The 25,209-nt window shown below is 40.9% G+C and overlaps 1 protein-coding gene across 4 annotated transcripts in view; it reads left to right on the forward strand.

Annotated features, from left to right (window-relative positions):
- Window positions 1-25,209, forward strand: part of KCNMA1 (potassium calcium-activated channel subfamily M alpha 1) — a 1,372,671-nt gene that overhangs the window by 924,030 nt on the left and 423,432 nt on the right. For all 4 annotated transcript variants that reach the window (XM_033940852.1, XM_033940853.1, XM_033940854.1 and 1 more), the window contains exons 15-16: window positions 7,987-8,096; window positions 19,958-20,026. In XM_033940852.1, coding sequence (XP_033796743.1) covers window positions 7,987-8,096; window positions 19,958-20,026 — 179 coding nt within the window. The remainder of the gene's footprint in view (window positions 1-7,986; window positions 8,097-19,957; window positions 20,027-25,209) is intronic.

Here is a 25,209-nt window from a genome sequence, read left to right on the forward strand (position 1 = left end):
TTATGCAGTTTAAGTGCAATTAATGCCAACTAGCACCAAATAGCTTCAATTTTAGATAAGTATTGGTAGTTACTTCCAATTAGTGCCTAATTTATCATTTGTTGCATGCATAACTAGCACTATTCTATAATCTGCATACACATTTTTGCATGCAAGATTATGAAATGAGAGGGATACTACCTATACTCATGTAAACACATATACGAGTGGGTGCTGAAAACTTCTCAGTCCAGCCAAGGAGAGAATGATGTGGATATGGCTCAAGCAATGATCTGAAACAATGTCAAAACTTAGAATTTTGTTTCTGCAAATTGCCACTTTGCAAAATAAAATAACGCTTTTTTTTTTTTTTAGCTACAGTGGCAACATAATGCTCAGAATTTAGGAAGTTGGTTGGTTGGGCTTTCAGCAGCCCCTCATAGGCATTCCCTTGGGTGGGAAATAGGCAGCATTAGGGGTAGCATTTTGACTTATGCATTTATTTAATAAAATACACAGATACATGCCAATTCCTATCAGTACATAAAAAGGATGTGGTTACTCATACCTCCGAGCAGGAATAATTTTGAACAAGAGCTTTTTTGGAAAGTAAGAGCCATAGTCTATAAATGGTGCTGTAATTTAGGCATCGGTAGGTGCTTTGATTGTGCCTACCTTAATTAATTTGTACCTAACTTAATTGATTTATATATAGTCAAATGTTTTTTATTGAAGACATCACAATGGACACAGCACAACATCAAGTACAGAACAGCATAATCGGTGTCTTCCCAATTCTGCAAAACAATTCATAAGCAACTCCCATCCTACCCCATGTGTACCCACTCAAATTACAGAAAATATGAAAGACAAGAAAAGCATGTACAAGTCACCCATGAGACAGAGAAATGACCAAAAGGATCCATCCAAGCTCGAGAGAGAAACACCTCACTTGGCCCTGCAAAGAAAATTAAAATTAAATGAAAGACATAGAGAGAAGATTAAAAAACAACAAAAACTGAAAGACCGATGCCTCCATGCCCCCTTCCCCACCCCCCACCCCCGCCACAGGCCCTCCACGTTGACTTATAAGAGATTCAAAATTTCACTCCGGGACCTTGGAGGTAGAACCTGAATGTAGGGGTCCCAAATTTAAAGGAAACGCTTCTTATCCTGAGGACTATGTTGCGACGCTTGATGCTCCATGAATAATAAAGAGTGTAAGCGATTCCTCCAGCTCCAATAAGAAGGGGGAACCCCAGATGTCCAAACTGAAAGGATCTCATTTTTACCAAACACACCCAGCTTCCTCATAAATTGTCTAGGCCACAGTTTTTCAACCGCTGGTCCGCGGACAGGTGCCGGTCCACAAAAAAATCTTCCCGGTCCACGAAGGATTTGGTCCCCGCCGCAACGAAAGGCCGGCGTCAGCTGACTTGCAACTTCCTGTTGCAGTCGCTGTGCTGGGACTCCTGCCTTCCACCGCGTTTGCCTCCTGCCTTGTCTCCGCACCTCCAGACCAGCAGCGGCAGCTCTGTATGCTTTTAACTTCGGCACAGAGCTGCCCCTAATCAATAGTTTAGCGCGGTTTCATAAGGCAGCCTTGGGGCCTTTGCTAGGCCGGCCCACATCGCATCATCGAAGCGGGCCGGCTATCAAAGGCCCCAAGGCTGCCTCATGAAACCTCGCTAAACTACTGCTTAGGGGCAGCTCTGTGCCGAAGTTAAAAGTACACAGAGCTGCCGCTGTTGGTCTGGACTCTTGGGCCGCTGAAGGAGGGCAAAGAGCAGCTGTCCTGGAGGTTTCCCTTCCTCTCGCCTTTGCAGGTCCCTTTTTTTTTTTTCCTTCAAACGGCAACGGCATCGACATCAATCAAGTAAGTTCAACTGTTCCTTGCAAGCGGTTCTGCTCGGCCAAAGCTTCCCCTCTGACATGAGCCACCCTCAGGGGAAAGAAAGTGACCTGCAAAGGTGAGGGGAAGGGGGGCAGATGATGGAAGTTGGGGGGGGGGATAGAGAGAAAAGGGGCAGATGATGGAATGGAGGAGATGAGAGTGAGAAGGGGACAGATGATGGAAGTGGGAAGAAGGGAGAGAGAACAGAAGACAGATGGATGTCAGTTGAGAGGGGAGAGCAGATGCTGAATGGAAGTGGGGAAAGAACACATACAGGATGGAAGGAGGAGATAAATAAAGGTGGAAGAAAATAGTAAGATAATGGAGGGGTGAGGGAAAGGGGTGACAAGCTGTGAGTAGACACAGTGAAAAGAGGGAAACAGGACTAAATAGTAAGAAAGAATTTAATTTAGATGGAGGCAGAAAATAGAGAAGGAAGACCAGAGAAGAAAAGGGAAGAGAGAGCAGAGAATGATATCAGATCTGACTGGAGGAAATGAGAAGAGAGAGTGCTAAAAACCACAGGGTGGAGGGAAGGACAGAGATGCCAGACCATGAGGGGAACAGAAGGAAGATGATGGATGCCAGACCAAATTGGGGGGGGGGGGTGGCAGGAGGAGAGATGGCAGAGAAAGACAGACAGTGAGTGGAAGGGGCAGATGCTGGACTGAAGAGACAGAGAAGGTTATCATGCCACTGTACTGGGCCATGGTACGCGTGAGTGGACAGCTGGTCATGATGGACCTCTGGTCTGACCCAGCAGTGGCAATTCTTATGTTCTTAGGGCAGACACTGGCTGGAAGAGAGTGAAAAGGCAATGAAAGCAGAAACCAGAGACGACAAAAGGTAGAAAAAAATAATTTTATTTCTAGCTTGTGATTCAAATATATCAGATTTGAAATATGTATCTTGCTAGACTTAACTGGGGAGTGCAAAGCCCAGGCAGTGCTTCTTTAGCTTCCAGCTGGCTTAGGGCTCTCTCTGACCAGGGGGCAGTTGCCCTAGTTCCACTCCCCTAACACCATTCCTGTCATGTGTGACTGTGGTATTCTGTTACATGATATTTGTGTAGCATTTTGTAATAATTTGGCTTATTCAGTTTTCTTGATAGTAGAGGGGATATATGTGAAGGGGAGGGGAGACAGGGGTTTTGTTGATCTTTGCCCTGTATTATTTGTATTTATAAAATGACAATTGTATAGAATATTGTTTCTTTTTATACTTTAATAAAATATGTTCAATATAAAATCATAACTATTTGAGGCTTGTGCGGATGGGATCAGATGGTTTGTGGGACTGAGCTCGCGGGGATGGGGCGGCGATGGTTTTTTAAAAAAATTTCAGTCTTAGTAGTTTGCCGGTCCACGAAATAATTATTTTATTTCCGCCGGTCCATAGGTGTAAAAAGGTTGAAGAACACTGGTCTAGGCCCCCAAGCAGGAAGTCGAAACACTTCATACTTATCTAATAACAAACCCGCAGCTGAGAAGGGCAAGGAGCAGTGAAACAAACACTCAGCAAAAGTCAGTACTCTCCTACAAAAGCGTTTAGCTGTTGGACACAACCAAAACACTTGAAAAAATGAGTGGGCTTGCTGAGAACATTTTTGGCAATCGGAAGAAGTGGCATAACCCAAATGAAAGAGCTGCACCTGTGTAAAATATACCTGGTGAACGGTGTGGAATTGGCACTCTCACAATTCAGCATTGACAGAAATCCCTGGAATCCGTTTAATCAGAGCAAGGAGGCCAATTGATTCCAATGGCAGCCCCAAATCCCGGCTCCAACGGGAACGCAACACATCTGTCTGTCCACCCCAACAACTTAATTGATTTAATTGGCATGGTAATTGACAGTGCCATTAAAAATGGATTTAAAACTCGTTAAGGAAGTAGGCAACTACGGCATTGCATCTAGTGGTGGCAAAGGTCAAAGTAGGCGTGCTTATTTCCATGCACAATTCTCCGTAAAACCTAGGTGCTGGAAATGTAAGTCGTAGTAACATAGTAAATGATGGCAGATAAAAGACCTGTGTAGTCCATCCACCCTGGCCTACATTACTGGTATCAACACTTTTTCTTAGGCGCCGGTACCCACAACTCTGTTAAAAGCACCTAAGCGTGATTGACACCTTTTTTTGTAGGTGCCTTTTACAGAATCTTGCCCTAAAATAAAAGTATAGAACAAGCTCCGATTCCGTATAGGGAGGAGCGCGGCCAAATCGGCCGAAGCCGGAGCGGAAAAGATGGGAGGGGGGAGGGGGAAGGGAGGAGAAGAAAAGGCCAATCAACGATGGAAGCGGGGGTGGGGGGGTTAGGAGAAGAGTGTGAAGCGGAAGGGAGGTCGCCCTTTCCAGACGGCGATCCTGGGATCTTCACAGCAACGTACCGCTGACAAGGAGACACCTCCTTGAAAGGGAAGGGTCCGGTGAGCCAGGGAAGCTTGTACGGCACCCCACATTGTGCGGGGATAGAGAGGCATATGCTGTGCGCCTGATCATCGGTTGATTATATGTTGCCTGGTGATGTACATTACGTGTTATGCCATTTTCAGAAGTGCGGTTACAGTGTACAGTTCATCACCATTCATGCATGATTATTATGTTCAGTTGATAACAGTTTGATGTAATTGTGCTGTTATGGCTGCGGCCAAATAAATTCCACATGAGTTGATAAACGCCTGAGTGTCATCATTGTGCCACGCTAGACCATGAAGGGTAAGAGCAACAGTGCTGAATGCACGATTTGATAAACTCCTAGGTTGCTTCCATAAATTAGGCACAACATTTGCCCCTATCTACCTGCTCTGTCAAGGTGCCCTGTTACAAAATTAACATCCCTAAGGTTAAAAAGGATGTTCAGGTCTCTTTATAAAAACTGCATGTAATTCAGTCATTTGGACACCGTGAAGGGATCAGTGCCCTTTTTGAACATTATCAGTTGGTGTATTTGGTATAAAACCCATGTCTTTCACCTTCAAGTGCAGAATTAATGCCTGTGGTAGATAGAACCATGAAATTTAATCGAGAATTCTAGGCAGAAAGCTCAAAAGATTTCAGACTAGTGACTTCAAGATTAGAGGTTTCGAGTTTGCTACCATAAAACACCAAGCACAACATGCCCACGACATAAGATATTGGGAACTATAATGTAGTGCAGTGGAAGAACATAAAATTTACTGAATGAATCACACCTCTCTTATCAAGTGATACAGTGTGGAAGGAAGGATGTGATGGAGGATGGTTTAACCAATGCTTTTTGTTCACTCTCCGAAATTTCACAGCAGCTCAAAAGATACAATTCAGCACTCATGTCATCCTTCAAATAGGGAATACTTTGAGATAAACCAATGCAATTCTTAGGACAGGCCTGAGTAATTGCTAGAGGTAGTTCTTGATCTTCAAAAAAAAAATATTTCGATTAGCAGCAGAACACAACATATATTATTTGTGAAGATAGCAAGATACACAACCTTCCATTATAAACAGGATAAAATTGTTTTCTGTAGCTCTTCAGTATAGTAAAGAAAAAAAATGACAAATGCATGCAATTTTGTTGGTGGTTAGAGCCCATAACTTCCAACTGAAACCTGTACTGAAAATGAAATCTGGCTTCTTAGGCTCCAGTTTATTAGCCCATATTGTACAATAAATAGGTTGTTATTGACACTATAACTGGGAGATGGGAAAAGTACAGACAGCAAGTTGCAATCTTCACAGTAGGAAATTTGACTCCTGATCGTGCATTAGGATGACAGGCTGTTTCTGCTTCAGCACTAAACGATTCTGATTATTTTGTTAAATTAAAAAGCAGGGGAGATTGCAACACTTTCCCCTTGGCTGCCAATATAAACTATTTGAAGATTGCTGCTTTTGTATAGTTGAGAAACTGTGAAATATCTTTATGCACCAATATTCAGAAATGTTTAAAATGCTATAGGGCTAATTTTGGAGATAGAAAAGAAATAGACGTCTGCAGATACATGCGTTGCAGATATATTTTTCTCTTTGTGCATTGTCAAGAGTGCTGGATGTACTTGTTTGCTCACACTGTTCTTGAAATTGAATTATGCAGTTATTTTTGTCTATGATTTTACTTAAACACAAACTTACACAATGGGATATTCAAACAAACTAGCTAACATTCAATTCATCACATTAAACTATACTCAGAATGTCAATTCATTTTTCATTTGATTTATTTAATTGAATTTAAATTCATCCTAAAGAATCCATTTTATTTCCAATAACATTATATAAAACCTATATGACTACAAAATACAGTGATTTTGAAGTGGTATCTAGTGGAAAAATGGGTTGAGCTACCATTGTCCTGCAAATTTAATCAATTAGAATCATCCATTGATCTTCAAAATTCATTAAGGTATTAAAACAATGTACACTTAACTCAAGATGAATCAATTCAAATTCCTTTCTCTTCTTCTTCTTTTACTGCTACAGTCCATGAGCTTAACCCAATCAGTGTTCAGTGTTCACAGTGTTCATAATCCGTTAAAATCGTCATATGTTCTGATTAGAAACCAGTCCTATGATCACTCTCTTAGATCAACATCAGCGTTCAAATCAGCGATTCATTCTCTTAATTAACATTAACCGTTGAATCACTGATTTGAACGCTAATGTTGATCTAAGAGAGTGGTTTCTAAGTTAAACTTAGCATGTACTCAAACCTACAGACATAAAAACAGAAAAGCATTTTCTTTTCTATAGAATACAATACAAAGATATTTGCGATGCTTGTTTCCCAAAGCTAACATAATTCCACGTAGGAATAGCTTTACCAGCCCAGTACACTATTTCCACAGTGGTCAATCCAGGTCTTGGCAGAAAACCAAATAGTAACAACATTCCATGCTATCAATCCATGGGCAAGCGGTGGCTTTTCCCATGTCTGTTTCAATAGCAGAATATGGACTTTTTCTCTAGGAACATGTCCAAACCTTGTATAAATCCAACTACGCTAACTACTGTTACCACTTCCTCTGGAACTCATTCCATTAAAAATATTTTCCTATCTTTATTGTCTTTATTTTGCTTTCATTTCTTTTCTGCTGTGGTGTCTGTCTGCTAATTCTTCTTCAAGTTGCTACTATTCATTTGTCTTTTCTTCTATCGCCTATCTATTCCCTCACTATACCTGCCTCTGATATACTGGTCATTCCTATTTAGCTCTTTTCAGCCTCTTTCTCCTCCTTCTCATCCTTTTTATTTTTTAGTTACCTATCAAATTTTCATCATCTTCTTTTACCCACTAGCTTTCCCATTCCCCATCTCACTCCTTCCTGAACCCTCCATTCCCTTTTATCTTTAATCTACTCCTCATTAACACATTTCTATCCTCTTTAATCATTATCCTCTCATTGATTTCCTTACCACTCTCTCCTCCTCCTCCCGACCTCTCTAATAGGGTTCCACCATTCTCAGCATCTCTCTCCATCCACCTTTCGAGCTTAGCATCTAACTCCCTTTTCCTCCTCACTCTCATGACCTGACCTCTTCCTTTCCCTTCTCTCTTCCCTCCTGCCCTCTCCGTCATGGTATAGCATTTATCTCTCTCTCAATTCCTTTGTCTGGCATCACTCCCTTCTGTTTCTGATTCCATCTCCCCCCTTTCTCCCCTCTCCAGCTGCTGTGTATCTCTCCCTCCCTCCCATACTACCCCATGTCCAACATCTCGTTCTCCTCCACTGCTGGGTAGGCAGGCCTGAATCCAAATTAGGTGGGCAGACCGACCCAGGCAGACCCTTGGCTACACCCCTGCTGTGTGGAACAGTCAAAGGCTTTGCTAAAATCTAAATACATCACATCTAGTACTCTCCCTCTAATCAATTCTCTGAACACCCAGTCAAAGAAATTGATCAGATTTGTCTGACAAGACCTGCCTCTAGTGAATCCATTTTGCCTCAAGTTCTGTAATCTACTGGATTCCAGAAATTGATGCTTAAATATTGGTACATTAACTACTTTTCAGTTTAATGCACCTTATAAATTCAGAATTGTTCTTTTTTATTATGTTGCTTACTGTAAGATGACTTCAGTTTTGTAGAAGCTGATATTAGAAGCTGAACATTTTTTCTTTATTTTCTTTTGTCAGATTGAAGAGGATACATGGCAGAAATACTACCTGGAAGGAGTAGCTAATGAAATGTATACCGAATATCTATCTAGTGCCTTTGTGGGTCTGTCTTTCCCTGCAGTTTGTGAGTAAGTTGACACAGCACTATTGTCTTGAAAAATTCTTTGAATCAAATTATATCTTAAAGTCCTTTTCAAATGTGTATCCATTTTTCTGTAATGAACTTGCATATGTCGTATTGGCTGCAAATAAGTGCATTACTGTATGACATCCAGAATGAACAGAAATCAGGGACCCATGGCCAGAAAAAGGAAAGAATAATGATCAATCCATGACTTTTTTGTGCTTTAACAGATATAGAGGGCCATTTTCAAATGTGTGTCCAAGTCCGACTTTGGATGGTTCCCTCAAGACGTCCAAATGTCAGGGTGGATAAACTTGTATTTTCAAAACCGCTGGATGTCCACTTTTTTTTTTTTTAATCACCTACTTAGTCATCTTAGGATGCCTGCCTTTTTTTGGCCATTTTCGACCACAAAAACATCCAAACCAAAGCCATTTATACTACACTGGCCACACAGACATGCCAGCAGAGCAATTGGACACCTTAAAGGGAACGGCTCTGAATTTCAAAAAAGGGGTGCTAGAAGTACATCTCACCATAACCCCCTTATAATGTATGGTGATCCCTCTAAAACTCCCCCAAAACCTACTATACCTACCTGTTTACCACCCCAATAGCCCTTATGGCTGCAGGTAGCAGTATAGTAGACTTTTGGTGGGTTTTAGTAGGCTCACACTTTCAACCATAAATGTAGTGGTTAGAGCGGCTTATGGATGCTGGGTCCGTTTCTCTAAGGCTCACTAGCCCACCCACCAGGCTACTTAAGACACCTGTGTGATGCTCTACTAGGATTTCCCATACCAGATGCTGGTGTTCTAGAGACAGATATATACTGTTTCATTCATAAGAACATAAGCATCGCCTTTGCTGAGTCAGTTCATAGGTCCATCGTGCCCAGCAGTCCGCTCCTGCGGCGGCCCTCCAGGTCAAAGACCTGTTAGTGATCTTTTACATACAACATTTTGCCTTGTATAGTATCCCTCTACCAATACCCCTCAATTCCCCTTTCCTTCAGGAATTCGTCCAATCCCTTTTTGAACCCCAAAATCGTACTCTGCTCTACCACCTCCTCTGGAAGCGCGTTCCAGGTATCCACCACCCTCTGAGTGAAGAAGAACTTCCTAGCATTTGTTCTGAATCTGTCTCCCTTCAATTTCCTCGAGTACCCTCTTGTTATTGTTACCCCCGCAAGTCTGAAGAATCAGTCCCTCTCTACCTTGTCTATACCCTTCATGATCTTGTAAGTTTCTATCATGTCCCCCTCTAAGTCTCCGCTTTTCCAAGGAAAAAAGCTCCAGCCTCTCCGCATATGAAAGGTTTCCATGCCTTTTATCATTTTTGTTGCTCTTCTTTGAACCCTTTCGAGTATCGCCATATCCTTCTTGAGGTACGGCGACCAGTATTGAGCGCAGTACTCCAGGTGCGGGCGCACCATCGCCCGATACAGCGGAAGGATAACTTCTTTGGTTCTGGTAGTGATACCTTTTTTGATAATGCCCAACATTCTGTTTGCCTTCTTGGAGGCCGCTGTGCATTGTGCCACTGGCTTCATTGTTTTATCCACCAAGACCCCCAAGTCCTTTTCAAGGTTGCCTTCCCCCAATACCTTCCCCCCCATCGTGTAGTTGTACATCGGGTTTCCTTTCCCTACGTGCAAGACCTTACATTTCTCTACATTGAAGCTCATCTGCCATCTATTTGCCCAATCACTCAGCTTGTTCAAATTTTTTGAAGGGTGGGAGGGAGTTAGTGACTACTAGGGGAGTGTGAGAGGCATTATTTAATCCCTCTAGTAGTCATTTTGTCAGTTTGGGTACCTTTTTGGCACTTAAATGCTTCAAAAACAGGTCTATCTCCGGACATCTATGTTCCACTCCGTCCCTTCTGCCTTGCTGCGCCGTATGCTTGGAACAAGCTACCTGAATCCCTACGGCAGGCTCTGTCTCTGGCAATGTTCAAGGCCCAGTTAAAAGCCCACCTATATGTCATGTCTGTCTGTCCAAGTTAGATTGTAAGCTCTTCCGAGCAGAGACCATCTATAAATGTCAAAATGTAAAGTGCTGCATACGCCTTTCAGCACTATATAAATAATAAGCAGTAGTAGCAGTAATATGCATGGGATTGATTTGCATAAACTGCATCTTGTTTCCCTTCAGATCAAGGGGTTGGACACATACAAATATCCTGAAAATGTGATTGGCAAGGGGGTACCCCAGGATCGATTTAGAAAACACTAATCTGAGCATAACTGCGAGGAGGGCATTCACATTGGAGGAGCACAGGTGGGATGGGCATTTTGACCATTCCAGCTCACACTACTCCATTCATATATGTACTTTTGTCAGACATCCAAGGTCCTTCACTAGGATTTTCCTCTGTGAAGTCCCATTTTGGATAGAAAGCAAAAACTGGAATTTATACTTCCAGGTTGGGATATGTTCAGTTCCAGTACTATTTTAGAGAATGATCTGTCAAAGTAGAGCTTTTTCTAAAATAACATGTATGTGGCAGCACATGCAGCAGGGACACACAATTTAGAATTATAAACGTTGAATAAATCAACAGCAGAATGCAGCAACCTACAATTGCGTGTTTATGAAATATTGATGTACACGTGCAAGGGATGGCATTTGCATATTTATGTCAGCCATTTTAAACACCTATATGAATAACTACAGCTGATTACCTACAGGGTCCACAATCTTTTTGATTTGTTTTGGTTTTTCTATTTGTAAGAGGAAATTAACAAGAGGGATTAAGGAGGCTAGTTCTTTTAATCCCTCATGTAAAGAGCTAGCAGGAAATCAGCTCTTAAAACATGTATGTGCGTTTGAGCAGGTGTACATCTGAACAGCAATTTTTTTTCTACATACATGTGTAGTCCCCTTCTGAATCAGGGAATGCATGTGTAGATTTTAGTTCTGCCCAAATCATGCCCCCTTGAAACATCTATGTTCTATGGATTTACATGCATACGAGCAAGTATCGCCTTTTTGAAGCAGGGTTTCACATGTACTATGTGATATATACATGTGAAATACATGAGCAAATCAATCATGAACCTTCTAAAACAAACACTACACTGTCTCCAGATAACCACTGAATATCACTGCTATATCCAGTAACTTTGCCTGTCCTCTAAACCAATACGCTTTTATATGGAAATATAGGGCCAATTAGCAATTAAAGCAGTCTATTACTGTCTGTGTAACTTTAAAAAGTAAACAGGGCAAATACACATTCATCTGCTTCTGGCAAATAAGCAATATTGGTCCAATAGGTCTTAATTTACTCCTCCTCACACAATTGTGATGTGTTACCTATTTCATATTACTGAAAGCTGCTATACTGTAATCATCAGATATACAAGACACTGCTATAACAAGGAAGAAAGGTTTTGAGAATACAAGGCATGTCAAGATTGGTTTATGACTCCTTGAATCATAAGATATCACAGATGCAAAAAGAATATGCTTTTGTTAGTACATGCTTGATTTGGTAGTAGCAAGCTTGATTTAATGCAAATGAATGCACATACAATCAATATCTGTGAATTTAACATTTTTAATATGGGTTAAACATTTTTTATTAACATAAATGTATGAAACAAGCTGAAAAATAAAATAGTGAATTCTAGAGGAAAACGCTAAATTATCCATAACTGAACTAAAAATAGGTTATCTCTACATATCCCTAAGAAGTAAGCATATTTACCTTATTTCAGCAAAATTCTTTGGGTGATAAAAAAAAAAACCACTTTCATTTTCTGTAGGCTTTATTTTATGTTCAGCTCCATAATACAACTTAGGTAGAGACAAATGAGAACAGAAAGTAGTCTAATGAGGCAGGAATATCTTAAAACACTGAGTTTCCTTCCAGCACTGGATTATCTGGAGACATCATTATCTTTAGCTTTCTGATTTAAATGAAAGGAAAACTATAACATGTATACACCATCACATTAATGATGATATCATTCAAATACAGTTAATTAAAACATGCATTAATTAGAGAATGGGATTGTTAATTACTGCATTAGTTCATAAACAATCCTTTTAAAGACAGAGCTAACTATTTGGCAACAAGCTGAAATATAGAGCACAAAAATGAGTTTTAAGCTGGTCCCTGTAGAGCACATTTAATTGGCAGATAGCATGGCTGTAATCAAGCAGGAGTAACAGAGAGATGTTCAGGACAGTTATTAGGGATGTACAGTTTGGTTTCAATTAATTTCATTCATTAATTAATGCACACAGGGGCCTAGGAAGGATAGGATTATGATTTCAGGTGGCACCTGTATGGCAGTATAGTAGAATTTTGATGGGTTATAGCAGGTTCACACTTTCAACCATAAATGTAGTGGTTAGAGCGGCTTATGGATGCTGGGTCCTCTTCTCTAAGGCTCACTAGCCCACTCACCAGGCTACTTAAGACACCTGTGTGATGCTCTACTAGGATTTTCCATATCAGATGCTGGTGTTCTAGTGACCCCCCGTGCACTCATATCCCTCCACCGTTCCTTCCACGCTCCCCTCCCCCCCACTCCACACTCGCACTCTCCCTTCCCCCCACATTCCTCTGTAAATCTTCATCAGCATGAGTGGCTTCTCCAGCATGCCGTATGCACCAGCGATAGGTTTCCCTCTGATGTCACTTCCTGGCCCTGTGACCCAGAAGTGATTCAGAGGGGAAGCAGGCCGGCACATGCAACAGGCAGGAGAAGTTGCTCATGCTGGCAAAGATCTACAGAGGTATGGAATGGGGGGAAGAGGGATGGCGCGAGTATGGCATGGTGTGGCAGGGCGGAGAGGTGACAGCACCTCCATCGAGATGGCACTCAGGTCAATCCACCCCTCCCCCCTTACTATGCCACTGATTGCACACTAAAATTGAAATATGTAGTATTAGGAAGTTATTCCATGTTAGCAAACGATAGTCTATTTTAGCTCTTTTTGCAGAATATTAGTATAGCATGGATCTTTTTGGTGCTTAACTGTAGGCTTGGTTTCTGAAACAGGTCAGCAATGATTCACTGTAGCATTGTGATTAAGGAATTGGCACCTTTCTAATTGCCTTCTTTTCTTATCTTCTCTCCTGATCACAGACATAGGATTGTATAAACAGTGCTTAGCAGCACTCAGCGCAGTTCTCAATCAACTGCTAAGTGCCAGTTATAGAATCATGCCTAGCAGCGCCTAAGCAGACTTAGGTAGGCACCCCTCCATTAGGCCAGCTTTTCACTGGCCTAATTTTCTGGTACCTATCAAACACCTAATGATGCATTGCTGGGTGGTCGCAATTATGACACCTAGCAGTGTCTAATGTAGGTGTCCCATATAGAATATGGCCCATAGAGAAAACACATACATACATTCACACATAAACATGCAGTCACACTCATACACATGGAAGCATGTACACACAGATCAACACATAAACATGAACATATTCACCAACTGCCCAATCCCGCCCACCCCAACATATGCACACACACACACATTTATTTACATTTAGGGGATTATAAAGAATTCTATGACCCATGCTCCACAAGCTTTCCCCCCAAAAATCCAGCCTGTGGAATGCATAGCTTTTGACTGTAAACATTGAAATACAATTAAAGCTATATGGTTATGCAACATTGCATTATATAACATTCTACATTTGTTACCCACTGTGAGGGAGTGAGGTGTACTCCCTCACTGATACTGAAATTACACCAGGGGGTGTTAGCTCACAGAGTGGAAGAGTAAGCCACCTTACTATAGGTAGGACAATTCTGCTGAGTTAAGGGGACGGGAGTCAGGTAGAGTAGACTTCATATGCCCTAGAGTGGAGTAGTTCAGGAAGGCCCTGAGGCAAGAGATCTCCAGGAGAGATTTCCCCTAGCTGTGGATTGAGGAGAAGTTGGGGAAAGCAGAGTGGCCCTCAAGTTACTGTGAGAAAGACTGATAAGGGAAGATACTGGTTACCTATTTGAAGACTTTGATGTTAAGTGTTAAAGGCCAAAGGCAAGCCTGTGTGTGAAGTGAGAAACTCAGGGAAGCAGTGGAACTGTGAGAGAGACTTTCAAGGTGAAACGGTTCCTCTCTGCTTGGCTAGTTTAAGCTAGTTTCTTATGCTGAATATATGTGGACTTGCTCTAGAGTCTGGCTGGGGCCAGACCATGATACCTGGTTAGAGAAAGAAAGTTACAACCTGTGTTTGGGGCGTGGCAGCCACTGGCCATGAACAGTATCATGGGTTATGTAAACCACAGGACATTTAAAGACTTATACCTTTGAACTAAACTTATGCCTTTGAACTAAAAGACTGTTTCCTCTTTCCCCGAGCCTGTGAAGTAACAGGGCTCAATTTTCTGGATTAATAAAGAGTTTTTCTTGCACCTAACATGTGTGTCTGTCGGTGTGGGCACAGGCTTAACTCCAAAATCCACTCAGGCAATTACACCTGCCTCTACCAGGACAGATCCAGATGATTTATAAAAATATAAAAATGATCAGTACAGCATAATAGCCCTAGATACAATCTGAAATAGTCATCTCTGAGACTCATGACATCTACTAAATAAGTCCTCAAAGAATCTGATGTTTGCCAATACACTAAATTGTTGAATGCAAAAAAAAATCACAATCTACTACAGAATATATATAAAATTTAATTAAACAGTCCTCAGTACTGGGGTACTGCTTTTGATAGTATAGGCAGTGTTACCCGAGACGGTATCTCAAAAGTGGCACTGGTAACGCTTGTGCCTAAATGAGTCCACTCCGTACATCATCATGTCTCTTGGCTTTTGGTTGGGTATATAAAGCAAATAACGCAATCCCAATGAAGTTGTGTACAAAGTTGTATATAAAGTTGTGTACAAAGTGCTCTTTGATTATTTTAGAGAAAGGTTCACTCAATCAATAATGAACAAACTGTACGTGTCACACCTATTAATTAAAGTGCTAAATGGTGGCCAAATTTTTTTAAAAAAAAAGATAATAAGAAAATGAGGCTTATCTGAGTCCACAGAGAATCAAAATTATTATCCAACAGAGCCCTGTGTCATTCCTTTTCAGGGACAGAAAAAGATCCACCCTTCCTCAACATGCTGAAGCGACTTATGTAGATAAAACACTTTTTGCATGTGCAGTTGGGAAATTAGCGTCCCTATGTTACACGCTCCAAATTTTCAGTTAAAGCAGCTCAAATGACACTGAAATAAGCAAGGAACAAAGAATGGAATACTCTTCATAAGCTCCTAATGAACAATCTGTAAAAATGAAGGGGCCCCTTTTACAAATTCATGGTAGCGATTCTCCCTCGACAAATGCATCGAAGCCCATAGGAAGTGAATGGGCTTTGGTGCATTTGCTGAAGGAGAATCGCTACTGCGGCTTAGTAAAAAGAGCCCTAAAGTAGTTCATACTTTGTTTGGTGCGACCAATACATGGTTAAAACAATCATCTCTAATAATCAAATAAGCAGATAGAAGGAAAATATAAAATAAACATCTTGATAGCTTGGTCAAGATTACTAGATCACCTCCAACCTAGACCATATTTATTTATTTTTAATAAAAAGTATTTTAAAGATTTACAAAATGGCTATACTCAGGAATACTTCTGGTTGTTTGAGATAGTGTATTCTAAATCTTAGTAGCTGAGTCAATATGCTTATATTTAACCCTTGATAAACTTGGATAAATAGGTTTATAGTCATTCGCGTGCGAGACTTCAGCACGCCGACATTGCAGCGCCGACAATTCAGTGCAAAACACCAGCGCGCCGCCTAAAAAGTGACTTTTAAAGAGCTCCGATGCGGGGTGTGAGTGGGGAACCCCCCAGTTTACTTCATACTCTTTGCGCTGCCATTGGGGGGGGGGTTTGGGGGGGGGTTGGAACCCTCCATTATAAAGTAAACTTAACTTTTTCATGATTTTTTAGAAAAAGTTAAGTTTTCTCTATAATGTGGGGGGTTGCACCCCCACACACCCCCAACGGCAGCGCAAACAGTCTGAAGTAAAGTGGGGGTTCCTCCCCACACCCTGCATCGGAGCTCTTTAAAAGTCACTTTTTAGGCGGTGCACTGGTGTCTTGCGCTGAACTGTCGGTGCTGCAATGTTGGCGCGCTGAAGTCTCGCGCGCTTTTGTCCCGTCACCGATAATTAAGGTTAGGACATTTTCTGACTGAAACCTCTGTTGACTTCTGTGCATTGTGTCAGAATACCTAAGGGTCTCCCCACCATTTGTTGTAATGTGCCATGCACTGAGCAAATTAACTCCTGCACTGAACCCCTTTCTGCATTCTGCACCTATTAACACGCATGAAGATTATGCAGTAATTATGTTCTGCTGCAACAGCCCCTCAGAAACAAAAGAGGCAGCAGACATGACAGCACAAACCCAGCCCACAAAGACACTACACAAGGGAGCAGCTTCTCTTAAAGGAGGGGAGGCTCATACCTAGCAAGGCACAAATCTAACCCTGTTCCTTGTCTTATAAAATTATGTGCTTCGTTCTTTGTGCAAGGTCCAGACTTTGTGTTGATTAGTCTCTTTATAACTATTGTCTTTCTTTCTAATTAATTCTCAAGTAACAGTCAAAAGGCTTATTTTGTAATACTTATTTTGTTCCATCCATCTATTCATAATGATAAATTGCTTGTCTGTTCTCTCTTTTATTCCCTCACTTATTTGTTATAAATGGCTCCTTAGAAGGCAAAGCATCACGTGCACAAACCCTTGCTTGGTCCTGAACTTACTAGGGCCAGATTGTCACCCTGAGCTACCTTTTTGACTCTGATTTTGTCTCTGCTATAAGCTTTGTCATCATCACTCTGTCTTTATCATCAATCAGCATAACTAGCCTGTCTGCTTCTTCTCTATTCCCTTAGAAGCTAAAATTATTATCCCTGCTTCATTCCAAGACCAAGGAGCCAGTAGTTTTAGGTGTTTTCCAAACTCTTCTTTCCTGATTAAAAGTTCTAATCCTAGGCCATGCCTGAGAGCTGAGAGGTTTTTTTTTTCTCTGAGTACTGACAAAAAGCAGACACTCCTAAAAGAGCAAAAACATTCAGATATACAGAACACTATGTACTGTTCTCCCTAAAGACGTCTGTGTTTTTGCATGTGGTGTTGTTGCTGTAAAAAATTACTGTTCAGTCTCACAGATGATTAAAGTTTGAATTTGATATGGAAATGTTTTCAAGCTGTTTAAAAGATTAACTTTTGTGAAGGGATGAGAAGTTCTAAATAAAAAGTAATAACAGTTTACATGTTAAAAGAGTAAGCAAGAAAATAATATTTGGCAATCAGGACACTTATTGTTCTGATTAACATACAGCCCCCTTCCAAAACCTTGTTATTCAGAAACAACTGAGAAAGAACAGATGATTAAAAATTTGATCTCTGAAATCTGAAACTATAGATCCAATAATTTCAAGTTTATGATAGAATACAGAGAAATGATATGGAGGGGCATTTTCGATATGACATCCAAATCCAAGTTTGGACGTTTTGCGGACACGCACAGAACTCCAGCAGCAAACATGGCCATTTTCAAATCATAAAAACATCTAACTTTTTGTTTCAAAAAGGGTCATTTTTCAGATGTGATTGTCTTCAGTGCATTTATCTTTTTGAACCATTTTTGAAAAAAATAAATCACACACATCAAAAAGAAAAACTCACTAAACAAACCTTTGGGATTTAGGAGGGGGCCAGCATTTTTAGTAGAATGGCCACACAGACATCCCAGCAGAGCTGTGGGGCACCCTAGGGGGTATTGCAGTGAACTTCCCAGATACACAAAAAGCTAAGATACACATCTCATCGTAACCCCCTAATAGTGCATGAGGAGCTCTTCAAAACCCACCCAAACCTATTGGACCCAACTGTCACCTATAACCCGCTTAGCAGATAGGTGGGGAATAAATTTTTCAAATAAATAAGTATATGTAGGTACAATGGGATTTGGCTGGATTTTGGAAGACTCACACATTCCATCATAAGTGTAGTACTTAGAGTTGGATATGGGCCTGAGTCCCCATCACTGTTGTTGACTACACTGCCCACTGGGCTACTTAAGGAACCTCCTTGCTGCTCTGCTAGGACTGGCCATAACATCTAAAGCTGACAGACAGACAGATATGTACTATTTCATTCACATTTTTTGGGGGTGGGAAGGGGGGTCAGTGACCATTGGAGGAATTTGAGGGGGGGTCATGCCTTCATCCCTCAAGTGTTGAACAGGTCATTTTGGGTAACTTTTTGGCACTTATTTGTTTTTAAAACAGGTCTAGCTCCAAATGTCCAAATTGTGCCCTAGACATTTCAAAAATGTTTGATTTTTGCAGAAAAAACGTCCAACTTATAAACCCGACTGTAGGCAGTGGTAGGCGTCCTATCACTGTTTAACCAGCCAATCAGAATGCACATTTAAAAAAAATAAAAACAAAAAAACCCAGAGGCAGGCCACTTACACTATAGTCATCTGTTGCGGGTGCAGGAAGGCACCTAAAGAAGCTTAAGCTCACCAAAAGCTGGGCATGGGCGTGGTCTCCTTAGGGCTGCAATAGGTGCCTGAAATGTAGGCCATTAAAATGCTGGCCTACATTTCAAATAGATGCGGCCGCTAAGCTGATGGTGGCAAGAAAATCTCCCTGCCATGATCAGCTTTGCGGCCGTGGCAGTGAACTCCCAAACCCCACTGCAAATCAGCCAGCAGGAGGGATGCCCACTCCCTCCTGCTGCCAACTCTGAACTCTCCTAACATTGCCAAAGACAGCCACTAAACTGTGTACAGTCTAAACTGCCGGAAAATAGTTTAGCGACTGTGTTAAAGTTTTGAGAATCTGGGCCTGGATCTTTTCAACTTGACCTGCTGCCTAATAAATGTAAAGATGAGGAGTCACAGCAGGGAAGGACGGAGAGAGCATGTTCAATATTTTGATTGTGCCATAGCATCTGAATTTCTCCTATAGCTAAATAATTCACAAAGGTTTGCTGATTTTTACTTTTTTTTTTCTTTATTGTGCTATATTTATGCCCCACTCTTCTATCTTAACAATTAGCATGCAAATGTAATACATCAGATTTCCTAAAAAAACAAACAAACATAAGATGCCATCATAATCATACTATATAATGTGAGTAGGCTACTGGAGAGAGCAGCAGACTGATAAGCAAGGAATCCCGGGATCAAATCCTACTTATAACATTTTACCCTTGCCCCAGGTACTAATCTACTGTAGGATGCAAGCTCATTTGGACAGGAAGGGACAGATTCTGTAATTGGGTGCCTGAAAAGAGGTGTCTACAGCTAGGCACCTACCTCACACCAATCACACTTAGGTGCCCATTACAGAATTGTGCTTAATTAAACCTTAGGCATTTACAATGTAGGCCAAGCACCTAAGCTCTTTAGACAATTGTGTCTAATGGCACCTAAGTCCTTCTCCACTCCTAAATACACCTACTTTGGAGTTAGGCTTTGACCTAAGGGCTGCCACGGAAGCGGACTGCTGGGCATGATGGACCACTGGTCTGACCCAGCAGCGGCAGTTCTTATGTTCTTATGTTCGGGCTAGAGGTAGAACAGGGCAGGTTCGAGGCAGAACAGGGTGTGGCTGGGGAGGTAGAACGGGGCGGGGCCATGTGTCCAGGTTTCTCCATTGTTAAATATGGTAACCCTGTATATTGTGAGCAAAATCTCGGTAGTCCCTGCTTCATTAGAACAGCTGCAGTCTAGTCATGTTTCAGAATATTGTGTAACAGGAGGCTCATACAATAGGTAAAAGCTCTTGTTATATATGGTCTCTGTGGTTAAAATTATTTAATAACACACTGACTTCATTGTTTTTCTCATTTTCACTTGTAGACTGTGTTTTGTGAAGCTAAAGCTCTTAATGATAGCCATAGAGTACAAGTCAGAAAAAGGAGAAAGCAGGTAAGTTTTTTAGTCATTACACTGAACATACCATGAGAAATTTAAAGGAATAGTTCACCAAAAAATGCTGTAGCTCTACAGTACACTTTCCTCTCATTCTATAATCTTGCATGCTCATTTTCATGTTTAGTGTGCAAAATTGCACACACAGATTGCAAAATACAGCCAGTTATGCACGTAACTTAATTTCTAAATTAGGGGTTGATTAGTATTAACAATCAATAATTGTTCACAACTGAAGTCATTTGGCACTAACTGATTCTAACTGCACTTGGTTGGTAGTCTATAACCTTAGGGGCAGATTCTATATAGTCCACCTAAAAAATTGGCACCGACCAGTGTGGTGCTAAGCATGAATCTCTAAAATTTAGGCACACAAAATAAAATCACGCTTATCGCCACCTAAGTGGCAATAGGCGTCACAACATTTAGGTGCCCCCACCAACATGGCGCATGGGGTGGACCGCCCACCCTCCCTTACTACACCCATTATTTGTATTCAGCATTCATATTCAGCCAAATATTTTTCAATATTCGAATTTGGCCAAACTCTTATGCTATTCAGTACAGCTCTACATGGTAGCATATAACAGGTGCCTATTTCCTACTTTCAAGCAGGTACAAACATGACCACAGAAAGTATGCACACAATGAAAGCCTCACTAGTACTTTCCTTCCCCTAACCTTGCCTGACCCCTTTTGGGTGGAGTCTGGAAATGCCTTCAGTTCATCACCACTTTTTTTTTTGTGCGTGTGTTCAATATTTTTATTGGTATTTAGCAATACAATAAAGCACATCAATAAACAGTAGTAGCATTTTCCCATCAAACATGTCAATCTATTTTACAAAATTTGAATCAGCAAGGTTTCAGACTTGTGCTGCATGTCAGTTTTCCTATCATTTTTAACTAAACATGCCCGATCACAAGGGTTGAGGAGGATGCTGAATGATCAGGCTTAGGCAACCCAAATCCAAGACAGAGAGTTGTTCTTTCCATTTAAACATGTTTCTTGTTTCCAAAGTTTAGGTGTTGTAAGCAACATAATATAAAAATGTTAGTGTTTTTCAGGCATTAATGCTATGCTGTTTCTAATTCAAATGCATACTGTTCACGGATATTTAGCAGAAATGATTAAAGTGTTTGGTCCCCAATCTTTGCTCTGGCTATTTGTCATACAGTGACATAGAGTTCATTCTGTATTCTTTTTTTTTTAATGTCTTCATTGTTATGTAGAGGGGAATTTTCAATATGACATCTAAATCTAATTTTGGACATTTTGGGAAAAAACATCCAGAAAACCTTAAGGAAAGTAACCATTTTCAAACTAGAAAAAAAAATCTGTCTTTTTGTTTCAAAAATGGCCATTTCCTAGATTTGTTTGTCCTCAGTGCATACATTTATTTTTACAAACACTAACAAACACTGGGAGGAATGGAGGAAAAATATTCAATTTAATTCAGACTCTCCACCATAAATGACAAAAACACCAATGCTGATAAATCGTTTATTGCAGGTTTGTACTCGAAGGTTTAGTGGTCCTGAGGAAGTGGTATTGTGCCACAAAATGATCGTTGGCCTTGTTAACTCAGAACTCTGTTAGAAATATATTGAACTTAATAATATATTTTCCCCCTCCGGTGTTTTGATAGACAAAAGTTTTTTTATGCCTATGATGTGCATGGATTAGAGTCACAAGAAATCAGACTCACTGCAAACTGAGGCCTTTTCTTTCATCTTCCCTAAGCACATTGGTGTTTTTGTCATTTATGGTAGAGAGTCTTATATTGTCTATCTTTTTTGAAACATTTTTGAAAAAAACATCTATATAAAAAACTCACAAACACCAGCTATTGGTACATAGGAAAGGCCAGTATTCCTAGAAGACTGGCCACCCAGTCATCTGAAGAGAGCAGTAGGGCACCCTAGGGGGAACTGCAGTGAACTTCACATAAAAGGTCCTAGGCGCACATCTTACCATAACCCCTTACATTGTATGGTGAGTCAGAGAATGACATGGTGACAGAATTCATCACCGTTCCTATCCCCGCGGATAACCGTGGGAAATCATCCCATGTCATTCTTTAGTGTCTTATCTCAACCTCAGTCCTTCTACACCAGCATTCTTTAATGCAAGGCTTGAAGGTCAGTGGTTATGCCCATTCATACACTGATTTTTATGTGAGCCAAGTATAGGACAGTCAAGGCATTGTGACATCACTGATGAGGTTGGCTCTTAGGCACTGGTGGAATGAGGCATTATGACATCACACTCTCAGCTCTGGATACCAGAGACTGTCATTCTTTAGTGTCTATCTCAACCTCAGTCCTTCTACACCAGCATTCTTCAATTAAAGGCTTGAGGGTCAGTGGTTGGGCCCATTCATACTCTGATTCTTCTCTCTCTCCTTAAAGAATGACATGGAGATGGTTTTCCATTGTAATCTGTGGGGACGGGAATGGTGATGAATTCTGTCAGTGTATCATTCTCTATGGTTAGCCCTCTAAAATTTTCCCAAAACCTACTGTACCCAACTGTATACCAACAAAATAGCCTTTATGCCTGCAGGTGTCGTCTCTACGTTGGTACAGTAGGTTTTGGGAGGGTTTTGGATGGCTCACACTTACCATCACAAGTGTTCTAGTTAGAGTGGGATATGGTCCTGGGTCCCCTTCTCTGCAGTCCACTGCACCAACCACTAAGCTACTCCAGAGTCCTGCTTGCTGCAGTAATAGGACTGGTCATAACATCACAGCTGTCATATATGTTGGTATATACTGTTTAATCCACATCTTTGAGGGGAGGTAGGAGGGGGGTCAGTGACCACTGGGGGAGTAAGGGGGGGTCATGCCTTCATGCATCCAATGGTCATCAGGTCAGTTTGGCTACCTTTTTGACACATTCATTTCTGAAACAGGTCTAGCCTCAAACGTCCAAGTTTTACCCTGGATGTTTTTGGTAATGTTCCATTACTGCAGAAAAAAGTCCATTTCATAAGTCTGCCCTAAACCCTTCCAAAACATGCCCCCAACATGCCCACTTGAGATTTAGACACTCTGAGGACAAACAGCATAGAAAAACATCTAGAAATCTATTTTGAAAATGACAATTTGGATGTTTTCGCAAACAACACATCAAAATGCTACTTTATGCCAATTTGGGGATGTTTTTCTTTTTTGAAAATGAACCCCAAAATAAACGAAAACCATGTATGTGGTTCATATAAATATCAATTTGCAAATTCACACTTTGAAGGAACAAGAGTCTTAAATAATTTAGAAAGACAAATGTTTCATTAAACAACAATCCAGTGCTATGCAAGTTTTTATTTGAGTAATGTATATTTAGGAATCCTATGCAAAACGCAGCATGACATCCAATGTGCCAGTGTTGGAGTGAATAGAAATACAAGTTTGTAGACATTATAGATCATTTTCATTGAATCCTTTATCACATTTACATATGTTATTCTTAAAATATCCACAAATCTATTAAATGAAGGTTTAGTTCTCCTGGACTTCAGTAGTTTTTATATGCATGTCTAGAGAAAAGATTGTCAAAGAGGTCCATGAAGTGAGGCCTTGCAACCTGCCCAGAATGGACTTATATGATTTGTTTAATCATGTGAGTCTACTCTCACATCTTAAGAATGTTTCTGTTCGTTGAATTTGCCCTTTTTTTCTTCATACAATGAATATTTTGCATTTTATTATGCCTTCTGCTAACCCAATGTTGCAAGCTAATCAGACTTTGAGGAAAAACAGTATCTCTCCGGTGTGAGAAGGAATTCCTGTTATTCAGTTTACAAATATTGGAGAGCACAGCACCGTATTTGGTGAATACACATGTATGCACAATATATTCTAAGTGGAAAGACACAAACCTTCCTCCATGATGTTTCCTCATTGCTGTTTTTATTTCTTCCCATTTTCCTTTTCAATTTTATTTTTTTCCCCTTCATTCGTTTAAAATCTGTTTTATTTTAATAAAGGCAACTTTTGACCAGATTTATTACCCACATTGTCCCTCAAACTTGAGACTACCTTATTTCTAGGTAAAAGTTTTTAAATGAGAGTTAAAAATGAGTTGCAAATGCTTTCTCCCTTTCATTAGGAAAATCTTAATGCCAACAAAGACTAAAGACAGAAGAGCTATTAGCTATCCTCTTTAGGAGTCTAGTCTGCTCACTTTAAATTTGTAGTTCTTCCTTGGAACCAAGGAGGTTGTTATTCAGCCGGCAGTGGTCAGAATTTTTTTTTGTCACCACTGACCTTATCCCCTGGCAAAGGCATTGAATATCTGGACATACACGGCCAGCTAAAATGCACAGAGATAGGAATGTGTTTTTTGCCATTCTATTTATGTGATGACCTTATGTGGTTAAGCACTGAACATTGGCACTTAACTGCTTAAGTTCAGACTCCACCCCCAGTCCACCTACAAGTTAGCTGTTTTCAGCTTAGGTGTGAACCCCCTGACTGATACTATAAATGGTGCACAAATTTGTGCAAGCAAAATTACGCACAATTCTGAGATGTTTGGCTTACGAGCCAATCAGTGCCAATAATTAGGTGCTAATCAATTATTGGCATTAATTGGTCACTATTTGGATTTGCATGTGCATTTTTCTACACACTATTCTATGAAGATCTGCACACAAATCTTTTATGCTGGTTTTAACATACAATTCCTATGAGCATCGGAGCATTTACCTCGCTGGTCTGCAGTAGAAAGCTCTACCATGGCTCTGGAAAGGGAGCCCTTAGCCTCAAATTCTCTAAACAGTGCCTGTTTTTTTAGGCGCCCATAGATGCCCAAATTCAGTTAAAAACACCATTGAAACATTTTTTAACTGAGTTTCAAGGCGCCTACTGTTACCTAAAAAAAACCGGTGCTGGAATAGTGCCTGCATAGGTGCTTTAAGCCACCTAATGCCACCGGGCGTGCTAACATCGGAAGTGGCCAAAAGCGCCTAAGGAGGTGCAATCACATCATTGGTAGGTGCCGGAAATGTAGACCAGGAAAACCCTGGCTTACATTTCTGGTGCCTACCTTTGCTGGAGGTGTGATTCTGTACCTGGAGCCGTCACGTGATTGACAAGCGATCGGTGGCTGTTTTTATGGTGGCTGCCGACAACGGCACCAATTACAAAATCCGGGCCTTAGTGTGGAACTCAAAAGGG

This window comes from Geotrypetes seraphini, chromosome 4 (assembly GCF_902459505.1).
Source record: "Geotrypetes seraphini chromosome 4, aGeoSer1.1, whole genome shotgun sequence".
NCBI lineage: Eukaryota > Metazoa > Chordata > Amphibia > Gymnophiona > Dermophiidae > Geotrypetes > Geotrypetes seraphini.